The sequence below is a fragment of the Lepidochelys kempii genome, chromosome 2 (genome assembly GCF_965140285.1).
Source record: "Lepidochelys kempii isolate rLepKem1 chromosome 2, rLepKem1.hap1, whole genome shotgun sequence".
In the NCBI taxonomy this organism is placed as follows: Eukaryota; Metazoa; Chordata; order Testudines; family Cheloniidae; genus Lepidochelys; species Lepidochelys kempii.
The window spans coordinates 272082894-272095084 of NC_136381.1; the positions used below are offsets into that span (position 1 = coordinate 272082894).

General features: G+C 54.5%; 1 protein-coding gene across 3 annotated transcripts in view; it reads left to right on the top strand.

The window, feature by feature from the left end:
• Positions 1–12191, top strand: part of AGAP3 (ArfGAP with GTPase domain, ankyrin repeat and PH domain 3) — a 231304-nt gene that overhangs the window by 193492 nt on the left and 25621 nt on the right. For 2 of the 3 annotated variants that reach the window (XM_073334978.2, XM_073334976.2), the window contains exon 12: positions 645–809. The exons of the other annotated variant lie outside the window; for it this stretch is intronic. In XM_073334978.2, the coding sequence (XP_073191079.1) occupies positions 645–809 (165 nt within the window). The remainder of the gene's footprint in view (positions 1–644; positions 810–12191) is intronic. 3 annotated transcript variants of the gene reach the window in all.

A 12191-nucleotide genomic window follows, 5' to 3' on the forward strand; every position in this document is an offset into this window, starting at 1 on the left:
GTTGTCAGAAGGGGGTCACAGTGCAGTGAAGTTTGAGAACCCGGCTTTAATCATTCTCATGGCTCTTCTCTGAGCCCTCTGAAGTTTATCAACATTCTTCTTAAATTATGGGCCCCAGAGGTGTGTTCGTGCCACCCCTTCTGGTTTTCCTGGCCCAAGAACTGTCTGCTGCTACTTACTGACCCTTCTGAGAATTAGAAATGAGATGAGGGAGGGGATATCTTTTATTGGACCAAATTCTGGTGGTGACAGAGAGATGCTTTCGTGGGACACCTCTGAAAATGGGAAAATGTCGGGCAGCGACTGGGAGACGCCTCGTCTCCCAGGAGCTCTGGTCTTTTGGAGCCCAGTGACTGCTGAACCCAGGATGGCACCACCCGCAAGGCTCAGCTGTTCTCAGCCCCTCCAAGAGCTCGACAGGCTCCGGCTCCAGGGCCCGACTGGGACGCGTTGGCTTGGGCAGGGGGACGTGTCGTGGGGCACGGCTGGGACGCGTTGGCTCGGGGGGGGACGTGTCGTGGGGCTCGGCTGGGACATATTGTGGGGGGCAAATACGTTGTGGGGCCCAGCTGGCGAATGGGCATCTGACCCGCTTTTCTGTGCCGTTGGGGACAGCCTGGTGTGAGCTTGTGCCTGTCTTGCAGGTGCCCCCCACTCGACCAGCAGCACCTCCCTGCACTCCGAACGCTCCATCAACTTGGTGGGCTTCTGCTCGAAGCCAGACGGCATGCACCAGCGCTCCTACTCCGTCTCCAGCGCAGACCAGTGGAGCGAGGCGGTGGTGATCCCCAGCAGCTGCCCCAACCCCCGTGAGTACCCTGCGCTCCCTCTCCGTGCCCCGCATTGCTCCGCCGCTGCGGGCGGGAGGGGCGTGCGGGCCGCCCGCAGGAGCTGTGCCCTGCCGGCAGCATGGCACCGAGCGCCCTGCCGGTGCTCTCAGGAGCCCCGCGCAGACCCTGCGGGGAGCTGGGCACTGCACGGGGGCCGCTGAGCTGTCCGCGCTGGGGAGACAAGGGCACGGAGACTGCCGCCGAGCCGGGCCCTTGCTCAGCCAGGGCTTGCTGCCTCTGCTGGGGATGCCCCCGCCCCGCTCTGCCCACCCCACGCGAGGCCAGCGGTGGAGTGAAGGCCGCTCCGTTCTTCCTGCGTTTCGTCTCTCCCTGCCCCCCTCTCCTGCCTGCCCCCAGACCCCTGCGTCCCCCCGGTTTGGGAGAGTGAAGTGAGTCGGAGGAAGCCCCGTTTCTCACACACACTGGCTGTGTACTGCCCTCCCCCCGCCCCGAGGGTTCAGGACAGTTGAGTGAATTAAAATAATTCACACATTTCCCAACGTAGCCACTTTGCCGAATTGGAAAATAAATGCCTTTGTGCTGCATCCATCACTCCTTCGTTCCTGGCGCGGCCGCCGCACTAAAAAAGCCGTTAAATGCACATCAGGAGTGGAGGAGCCATTTCCATGCCTGTTCGCCCCCTCGCCGTTCTCATTAGCGCGGCAGCCGCCCCCCCGCTCAGTCCCAGGGGCTTTCGCAGTTTAAAGAGAGCCTCTTTATGATCATTACCGGAGTCCGACTGTGCGGGCGCCATTTGCAGCTGAGGAGGCTCCTCATTTGTAACTGTGAAAAACTATCAATTTCAGCGCGCCTGGTGCCGCGGCTCCATCACTGGCCCCATCAGCTCCCTGCTGGAAGCGAATTAATCAGACTGCTGCCGCTGATGGGGCAGCGCCGGCGACGGGAGCGGAGGGGCGCAGCTCTGAGCATGAATGTGCTCGCGCTCCCCCGTCGGACACTGAGCAGGGCAGGGCCAGCTCCCACGCTCCTCTCCCTCCAGAGCAGCCAGCCAGCCAGAGCCAGGCCGGCCACCACACCCGCGGCCGCACAGGGCCCTGCCCCACGTGGAGCCCCTCCGTGCCCTGCCCTGCCCTGCCCTGCCCTGCCCTGTAAGGGGGAGCTGCCCCCGATACCACAGGATCCCCTGCACATGGGGGAGCCGCCACCCCAATACCACAGGTGTCTCCCCAGGCCAGGGGGAGCTGCCCACCCCGACACCACAGGTGTCTCCCCGGGAAGCTGCCTCCCGAGACCGCAGGGTCTCTCCTGTACATGGAGGTGCTGCTCACCCCGATACCTCAGGGTCCCCCCGGACACGAGGGAGCCACCCACCCCAATACCGCAGGTGTCCCCCTGGACATAGGGAAGCTGTCCGCCAAAACCGCAGAGTCCCCCCGGACATAGGGGAGCTGCCCCTCAATACCACAGAGTCCCCCCTGTACGTGGGGGAACCACTCACCCCAATACCACAGGGTCCCCCTGGACATGGGAGAGCAGCCCACCCTGATACTGCAGGTGTCTCCCCGGGCACAGGGAGCCGCCCACCCCAATACCACAGGGTTCCCCCTGTACCTGGGGGAGCTGCTCCCCCCAATATCACAGGGTTCCTGCGAGCATAGGGGAGCTGAACCCTCGATACTGTAGGTGTCTTCCCAACATGGGGTAGCCACCCACCCCGATACTTCAGGGTCCCCCCTGTACCTGGGGGAGCCGCCCACCCCAATACCACAGGGCCCCCCTTGTACATGGGGGAGCCGCCCACCCTGACACCACATGGTTCCCTGGACATGGGGGAGCCGACCCCTTGATACTGTAGGTGTCTCCTCATGCTTGCCCCAGTACTTCAGGGTTTCCCTGGACATGGGGAGCCACCCACTCTGTTACTGTAGGTTCTCCCTGAATGTGGGAGAGCTGACTCCTGATACTGCAGGGTCCCCCTGCACATGGGGGAGCCGCCCACCCCAATACCGCAGGGTCCCCCTGCACATGGGGGAGCTGCCCACCCCAATACCGCAGGGTCCCCCCCCACATGGGGGAGCCGCCCACCCCAATACCGCAGGGTCCCCCCCCACATGGGGGCGCCACCTACCCTGTTACCGTAGGTGTCCCCCTGTACATGGGAGCACCACCCACCCCAAACCGTAGGGTCCCCCCTGTACATGGGGGATCTGCTCACCCTGATACCGCAGAGTCCCCCTGGACATGAGGGAGCCACTCACCCCAATACCACAGGTGTCTCCCCGCCCCGATACTGCAGGTGACTCCCCAGGCACAGGGAGCTGCTCCCCCCAATACCACAGGGTCCCCCCGGGCATAGGGGACCTGACCCCTTGATACAGCAGGTGTCTCCCCAATGTGGGGAAGCCTCCCATCCCAATACTGCCGAGGTCTCCCCATGCTTGCCCTGGTAAAAACATAAGAATGGGCCATCTGAGTCAAACCAAAGGTCCATCTAGCCCAGTATTCTGTTCCAATGCCCAGAGGGAATGAACAGAACCGGTAATCATCAAGTGATCCATTCCCTGTCACTCATTCCCAGCTTCTGGCAAACAGAGGCTAGGGACACCCTCCCTGCCCATCCTGGCTAATAGCCATTGATGGACCTATCCTCCATGAACTTATCTAGTTCTTTTTTGAACCTGTTATGGTCTTGGTCTTCACAACATCCTCTGGCAAGGAGTTCCATAGGTTGACTGTGCATTGTGTGAAGAAATACTTCCTTTAGTTCTTTTTAAACCGTCTGCCTATTAATTTCATTGGGTGACCCCTAGTTCTTGTGTTATGAGAAGGAGTAAATAACACTTCCCTATTCACTTTCTCCACACCAGTCATGATTTTATAGACCTCTATCCTATCGCCCCTCAGTCGTCCCTTTTCCAAGCTGAACAGTCCCAGTCTTATTAATCTCTCCTCATACGGCAGACGCTCCAGACCCCTCATCATTTTTGTTGCCCTTTTCTGAACCTTTTCCAATTCCAATATATTTTTTTTGAGATGGGGCGACCACATCTGCACACAGTATTCAAGGTGTGGGCGTACCCTGGATTTATATAGAGTCAAGATGATATTTTCTGTCTCATTATCTATCCCTTTCTTAATGATTCCCAGCATTCTGTTCACTTTTTTGACTGCTGCTGCACAGTGAGTGGATGTTTCCAGAGAACTATCCACAGTGACTCCAAGCTCTCTTTCTCGAGTGGTAACAGCTAATTTAGACCCCATCATTTTATACGTATAGCTGGGATTATGTATTCCAATGTGCATTACTTTGCATTTATCAGCATTTAATTTCATCTGCCATTTTGTTGCCCCATCACGCAGTTTTGAGAGATCCTTTTGTAGCTCTTCGCAGTCTGCCTGGGATTTAACTATCTTGAGTAGTTTTGTATCCTCTGAAAATTTTGCCACCTCACTGTTTACCCCATTTTCCAGATCATTTATGAATATGTTGAATAGGACTGGTCCCAGTACAGACCCCTGGGGACACCACTATTTACCTCTCTCCATTCTGAAAACTGATCATTTATTCCTACCCTTTTTTTCCCTACCTTTTAACCAGTTACCAATCCAGGAGAGGACCTTCCCTCTTATCCCATGACTACTTACTTTGCTTAAGAGCCTTTGGTGAGGGACCTTGTCAAAGGCTTTCTGAAAATCTAAGTACACTATGTCCACTGGATCCCCCTTGTCCACATGCTTGTTGACTCCCTCAAAAAATTCTAGTAGATTGGTGTGGCATGATTTCCCTTTACAAAAACCATGTTGACACTTCCCCCAACAAATTACGTTCATCTGTGTGTCTGACAATTTTGTTCTTTTCTATAGTTTCAACCAGTTTGCCCAGAGCTGAAGTCAGGCTTACTGGCCTGTAATTGCCGGGGTCACCTCTGGAGCCCTTTTTAAAAATTGGCGTCACATGGTACAGAGGTTGATTTAAATGATAGGTTACAGACTACAGTTAGTAGTCCTGCAATTTCACATTTGAGTTCCCTCAGAACTGCTGGGTGAATACCGTCTGGCCCTCCTGACTTATTACTGTTTAGTTCATCAATTTGTTCCAAAACCTCCTCTAATGACACCTCAATCTGGGACAGTCCCTCAGATCTGTCACCTAAAAAGAATGGCTCAGGTTTGGGACTCTCCCTCACATCCTCAGCCATGAAGACGGATGTAAAGAATTCATTTGGTTTCTCTGCAATGACGTTATCGTCCTTGAGTGCTCCTTTAGCATCTCAAATGTCCAGTGGCCTCACTGGTTGTTTAGCAGGCTTCCTGCTTCTGATGTACTTCTTGCTATTACTTTTTGAGTCTTTTGCTAGCTGTTCTTCAAATTCTTTTTTTGCCTGACTAATTGTATTTTTACACTTAGAATCATAGAATATCAGGGTTGGAAGGGACCTCAGGAGGTCATCTAGTCCCACCCCCTGCTCAAAGCAGGACCAATCCCCAATTAAATCATCCCAGCCAGGGCTTTGTCAAGCCTGACCTTAAAAACTTCTAAGGAAGGAGATTCTACCACCTCCCTAGGTAACGCATTCCAGTGTTTCACCACCCTCTTAGTGAAAAAGTTTTTCCTAATATCCAACATAAAACCTCCCCCACTGCAACTTCAGACCATTACTCCTTGTTCTGTCATCTGCTACCATTGAGAACAGTCTAGATCCATCCTCTTTGGAACCCCCTTCCAGGTAGTTGAAAGCAGCTATCAAATCCCCCCTCACTCTTCTCTTCCGCAGACTAAACAATCCCAGTTCCCTCAGACTCTCCTCATGAATCATGTGTTCCAGTACCCTAATCATTTTTGTTGCCCTCCGCTGGACTTTCTCCAATTTTTCCACATGCTTCTTGTAGTGTGGGGCCCAAAACTGGACACAGTACTCCAGATGAGGCCTCACCAATGTCGAATAGAGGGGGACGATCACATCCCTCGATCTGCTGGCAATGCCCCTACTTATACAGCCCAAAATCCCATTGGCCTTCTTGCCAAAAAGGGCACACTGCTGACTCATATCCAGCTTCTCATCCACTGTAACCCCTAGGTCCTTTTCTGCAGAACTGCTGCCGAGCCATTCGGTCCCTAGTCTGTAGCGGTGCATGAGATTCTTCCGTCCTAAGTGCAGGGCTCAGCACTTGTCCTTCTCATAGAAGGCAATTAGATTAGTCAGGCATGACTTGCCCTTGGTGAATCCATGCTGACTGTTCCTGATCACTTTCCTCTCCTCTCAGTGCTTCAGAATTGATTCCTTGAGGACCTACTCCATGATTTTTCCAGGGACTGAGGTGAGGCTGACTGGCCTGTAGTTCCCAGGATCATCCTCCTTCCCTTTTTTAAAAATGAGCACTACATTAGCCTTTTTCCAGTCGTCCGGGATCTCCTCCGATCGCCATGAGTTTTCAAAGATAATGGCCAATGGCTCTGCAATCACATCTGCCAACTCCTTTAGCACTCTCGGATGCAGTGCATCCGTCCCCATGGACTTGTGCTCGTCCAGCTTTTCTAAATAGTCCCGAACCACTTCTTTCTCCACAGAGGGCTGGTCACCTCCTCCCCATGCTGTGCTGCCCAGTGCAGTAGTCTGGGAGCTGACCTTGTTCGTGAAGACAGAGGCAAAAAAAGCACTGAGTACAGTAGCTTTTTCCACATCCTCTGTCACTAGGTTGCCTCCCTCATTCAATAAGGGGCTCACACTTTCCTTGACTTTCTTCTTGTTGCCAACACACCTGAAGAAACCCTTCTTGTTACTCTTAACATCTCTTGCTAGCTGCAACTCCAGATATGATTTGGCCTTCCTGATTTCACTCCTGCATGCCCGAGCAATATTTTTATACTCATCTCTGGTCATTTGTCCAATCTTCCAGTTCTTGTAAGCTTCTTTTTTGTGTTTAAGATCAGCAAGGATTTCACTGTTAAGCCAAGCTGGTCACCTGCCATATTTACTGTTCTTTCTACACATCCTGATGGTTTGTCCCTGTAACCTCAATAAGAATTCTTTAAAATAAAGCCAGCTCTCCTGGACTCCTTTCCCCCTCATGTTATTCTCCCAGAGGATCTTGCCCATCAGTTCCCTGAGGTTGTCAAAGTCTGCTTTTCTGAAGTCCAGGGTCTGTATTCTGCTGCTTTCCTTTCTTCCTTGTGTCAGGATCCTGAACTCGACTATCTCATGGTCACTGCCTCCCAGGTTCCCATCCACTTTTGCTTCCCCTACTAATTCTTCCTGGTTTGTGAGCAGCAGGTCAAGAAGAGCTCTGCCCCTAGTTGGTTCCTCCAGCACTTGCACCAGGAAATTGTCCCCTACATTTTCCAAAAACTTCCTGGATTGTCAGTGCACCGCTGTATTGCTCTCCCAGCAGATATCAGGGTGATTGAAGTCTCCCATGAGAACCAGGGCATGTGATCTAGTAGCTTCTGCGAGTTGCTGGAAGAAAGCCGCGTCCACCTCATTCCCCTGGTCCAGTGGTCTATAGTAGACTCCCACCACGACATCACCCTTGTTGCTCATGCTTCTAAACTTAATCCAGAGACTCTCAGGTTTTTCTGCAGTTTCATACCAGAGCACTGAGCAGTCATACTGCTCCCTTACATACAGTGCAACTCCCCCACCTTTTCTGCCCTACCTGTCCCTCCTGAACAGTTTATAACCATCCATGACAGTACTCCAGTCATGTGAGTTATCCCACCAAGTCTCTGTTATTCCAATCACATCATAATTCCCTGACTTTGCCAGGACTTCCAGTTCTCCCTGCTTGTTTCCCAGGCTTCTTGCATTTGTGTATAGGCACTTGAGATAACTCGCTGATCATCCCTCTTTCTCAGTATGAGGCAGGAGCCCTCCCCTCTCGCGCACTTCTGCTCGTGCCTCCTCCTGGTATCCCACTTCCCCACTTACCTCAGGGCTTTGGTCTCCTTCTCCTGGTGAATCTAGTTTAAAGCCCCCCTCACTAGGTTAGCCAGCCTGCTTGCGAAGATGCTCTTCCCTCTCTTCGTTAGGTGGAGCCCGTCTCTGCCTAGCACTCCTCCTTCTTGGAACACCATCCCATGCTCAAAGAATTCAAAGCCATCTCACCGACACCACCTGCGTAGCCATTCATTGGCTTCCACGATTCGACGGTCTCTGCCCAGGCCTTTTCCTTCCACGGGGAGGATGGACGAGAAGACCACTTGCGCCTCAGACTCCTTTATCCTCCTTTCCAGAGCCACGTAGTCTGCACTGATCCGCTCAAGGTCATTCTTGGCAGTATCATTGGTGCCCACGTGGAGACGCAGGAAGGGGTAGCGATCCGAGGGCTTGATGAGTCTCGGCAGTCTCTCCGTCACATCGTGTATCCTAGCTCCTGGCAAGCAGCAGACTTCTCGGTTTTCCCGGTCAGGGCGGCAGATAGATGACTCAGTCCCCCTGAGGAGAGAGTCCCCGGCCACCACCACCCGCCTCCTTCTCTTCACTTCATTTGCCAGAGGGTCCCCCTGGACATTTGCCTGCAGGATCCCCCCGGGCATGGAGGAGCCACCCCAACCTGATACCTCAGGGTCCTTCTGACCTTAGGGGAGCCGCCCACCCCGATACCGCAGGTGTCTCCCCAGGCACGGGGGAACCGCCCACCCTGTTACCTCTGGGTCCCCCTGACCATGGGGAAGCCACCCACCCCAATACAACAGGGTCCCCCCAGACATGAGGGTGCTGCCCACCCCGACCCCTCAGGTCTCCCAAGACATGGGGGAGCCACCCATCCCAACACTGCAGGGCTCCTACCCCGTGTGTGGGCGAGCCGCTCACCTTTGTAACATCTCTTTGCACGTCCTTGCACACACGTGCTCTCTTTAGTGGGCTGGTGATCAGGCAGTGCCGGAATTCACAGACATGCAGAGGTGGGTGGTGGGCTGGGGTGGAATCTACCCCACCCCCCAGCCAGGTGCCTTTGTGATGATGTATGTGCCCCTGTGAAGCCAGGGCTCAGGCGGGCTCATGGGCCCCAGCGCAGGCTAGACCTGCTATTTGCCTGCCTGTCCTCAGGCTTGCTGGCCGTTGGCTCGTGCCCGGGTTTTCAGCCCACTTGCAGAGGCTGGCAGGGGCGGTGCTTGGCGCATGATGCTGCTCAGGGCGGGGGCCAGGTTGCATTGCGCCCCACGCTGGTCCAGGAGCTGCCAGAGGGGCGTGGTGGCCTTTCTGCTCACGTTCCACACGACGGAGCCGCCTCTGCCTGCTGCCACCCCGAGCAATCCACTCATTTCATGCAAAGTAACCCTGAGATTGATACAAATAGGGAACGAGTCGCTGCCAATTCTCGGTGACACGGAGGGGGTGGAGATCTCAGCTCCAGAGCTAATTGTGTGTCTGAAGGAGCTGCCGAGTGCGTGTCTGCTCGGCAGGGAGCTCCCCCGCCGCTCGCACCGGGACGCACTGGCCACCCAGTGGGTTCTGGTGGGACAGACAGAACCTCACTCATGCTCTGTAACCCAGCCAAAAGGGAGACCAGAACAGGCAAGGCGGACCGGGGAGAGGGCATGCTCCTCGGCCTATCAGGTCAGTTCCACTTTCCTGGTAATTTTCTGGGCCGGCACTAGAGTTCCTGACCCCTGCCCAGAGCCAGAGAGCAGTGGGGTATTGTCACTGTTATGACGGGAGAGCAGCCTTCCATTTCCTGCATCCCACCATCTGTGCACCAGCCTCACAACTGGGCACAGCTGTGCAAAGGGGTGGGGGGAAGGGGAGCTATGGGGAAGGGTCCTGTCAGAGATCAAACCCACAAGCCAGTCCCAGGGTTCCAGGTGAGCTGAGGAGCAGAGCTGGCGCACAGTCCTGTCCCCTTCCCTGCGTGCGCCGCAGGGACTCCACTGCACAGGGATGTCCAGGGCTCTTGGTCTCTGGGAGAATCAGAAGGAAGGCGCCTGCAAGAGAACCGGCGTGGTCACTACAGGGAGGACAGAGTTAGGGAGGCTAAGGACATTGCAAAGCAGCTACGTGACTCCTTTGCATCCGCCTCCACCACGGCAGATGTTGGGAGATGCCTACCCCGGACCTGCTACCTATGGGGAGGTGCTGTCCGAGACCACGGGGCAAGAGGGTCGATGCTGGAACACACTGAGGAGCAGGTCACCAGGAGCAGAGCTACCTGCCAGAGTCCTGCAGGGAGGGAAGTGACTGAGCTGCTTGTCTCGGCCTAGATACCAGGGCAGGCTGCCCTAACAGGTCCCGTCCCCCCTGCACACAGCAGTGCTGCGTTAGCTAACCCGGTTAACATGGCACCATTAGTTACACTGGTTCAGCATTCTCAGTAGACCAGACCCAGTGACTCTTGAACCGGCTTGTGTGTGTCTCGGGCCTGCGCCAAGTACAGCAGCTCCTCCGTGTGCCTGGGAAGTAGCCATTTCCAGTGCCAAGAAATGGCGGCCCTGCCCTGGCGTGAGTGGTTGGTATGGGGAATTGATTCCATTTATTAGACTCAGCTGCCTTAATTGTCAACTCTGTGAACTCTTTCCCTGCGGATAATTGGTGGCAGAAACCCCCATAGCTCCTGTGCGTCTCCGCTGGGGGTGAGCGTGAGACACTAGAGAGAGACGCTTTTATACCAGGGCTTGAGCAACCTGTAAAAGTTAGGTTGGCATAGCTCTGCTGGTCAGGGAGTGTGAAAGCCAGATCCCTGACCGACAGCTATCCCGACGGACGAGGGCATCCGTCGGCGTTGCTGACTTCGTTCAGGGAAGTGGTGTTACTGCTGTGCTGATGGAAACGCTTCTGTGGGTGTACGCAGTGTCCAGACTAGGGGTCCTGCTGGCACAGGCTCTGTGGTGTAGACAGAGCCTGGGGCCCCCTCAGTCCCTTGGCCAAGGCAGACCAGGAGTGTTCTGCAGGGCTGTATCCTAACTAGTGTTAAAGGGCCCTTGGCGCTACCTCATGAGGCTGTCCCAGCCTTCTCCATCCCGCTAGTATTGCTCTGTTTGGCTCTGGGCCGTCCCGCAGAGCACTGGGCACACAGCAAGAGATGGGCTGTGCTGGGCCGAGCTCACAGACTAACAGACGGCGGGACAGGCCGAGAGAAAGGAAGCGACTTGGCCAAGGATCCCATGGGGGGTCAGTAGTAGGGTTGGGAGTGGAACCGGAATCCCCTGAGTTCCAGCCCAGTACCCTGCCCATTTGCCCATGCTGCCTCTTGTTCCAGCGTCTCCCTGCTCCTGTTGCACCAGAGGTCATAAAATCATAGAATATCAGGGTTAGAAGGGACCTCAGGAGGTCATCTAGTCCAACCCCCTGCTCAAAGCAGGACCAGTCCCCAACTAAATCATCACACCCAGGGCTTTGTCAAGCCTGACCTTAAAAACTTCTAAGGAAGGAGATTCCACCACCTCCCTAGGTAACGCATTCCAGTGCTTCACCACCCTCCTAGTGAAAAAGTTTTTCCTAATATGCAACCTAAACCTCCCCCACTGCAACTTGAGACCATTACTCCTCGTTCTGTCCTCTTCTACCACTGAGAACAGTCTAGATCCATCCTCTTTGGAACCCCCTTCCAGGTAGTTGAAAGCAGCTATCAAATCCCCCCTCACTCTTCTCTTCCGCAGACTAAACAATCCCAGTTCCCTCAGCCTTTCCTCATAACTCATGTGTTCCAGTCCCCTAATCATTTTTGTTGCCCTCTGCTGGACGCTTTCCAATTTTTCCACATGCTTCTTGTAGTGTGGGGCCCAAAACTGGACACAGTACTCCAGATGAGGCCTCACCAATGTCAAATAGAGGTGAATGATCACGTCCCTTGATCTGCTGGCAGTGCCACTGCATATACAGCCCAAAATGCCATTGACCTTCTTGGCAACAAGGGCACACTGCTGACTCATATCCAGCTTCTCGTCCACTGTAACCCCTCGGTCCTTTTCTACAGAACTGCTGCTGAGCCATTTGGTCCCTAGTCTGTAGCGGTGCATGGGATTCTTCCATCCTAAGTGCAGGACTCTGCACTTGTCCTTGTTGAACCTCATCAGATTTCTTTTGGCCCAATCCTCTAATTTGTCTAGGGCCCTCTGTATCCTATCCCTACCCTCCAGCGTACCTACCTCTCCTCCCAGCTAAGTGTCATCTGCAAACTTGCTGAGGGTGCAATCCACACCATCCTCCAGACCATTTATGAAGATATTGAACAAAACCGGCCCGAGGACCCACCCTTGGGGCACTCCCCTTGATACCGGCTGCCAACTAGACATGGAGCCATTGATCACTACCCGTTGAGCCTGACAATCTAGCCAGCTTTCTCTCCACCTTATAGTCCATTCATCCAACCCATACTTCTTTAACTTGCTGGCAAGAATACTGTTGGAGACTGTGTCAAAAGCTTTACTAAAGTCAAGGAACAACACGTCCACTGCTTTCCCCT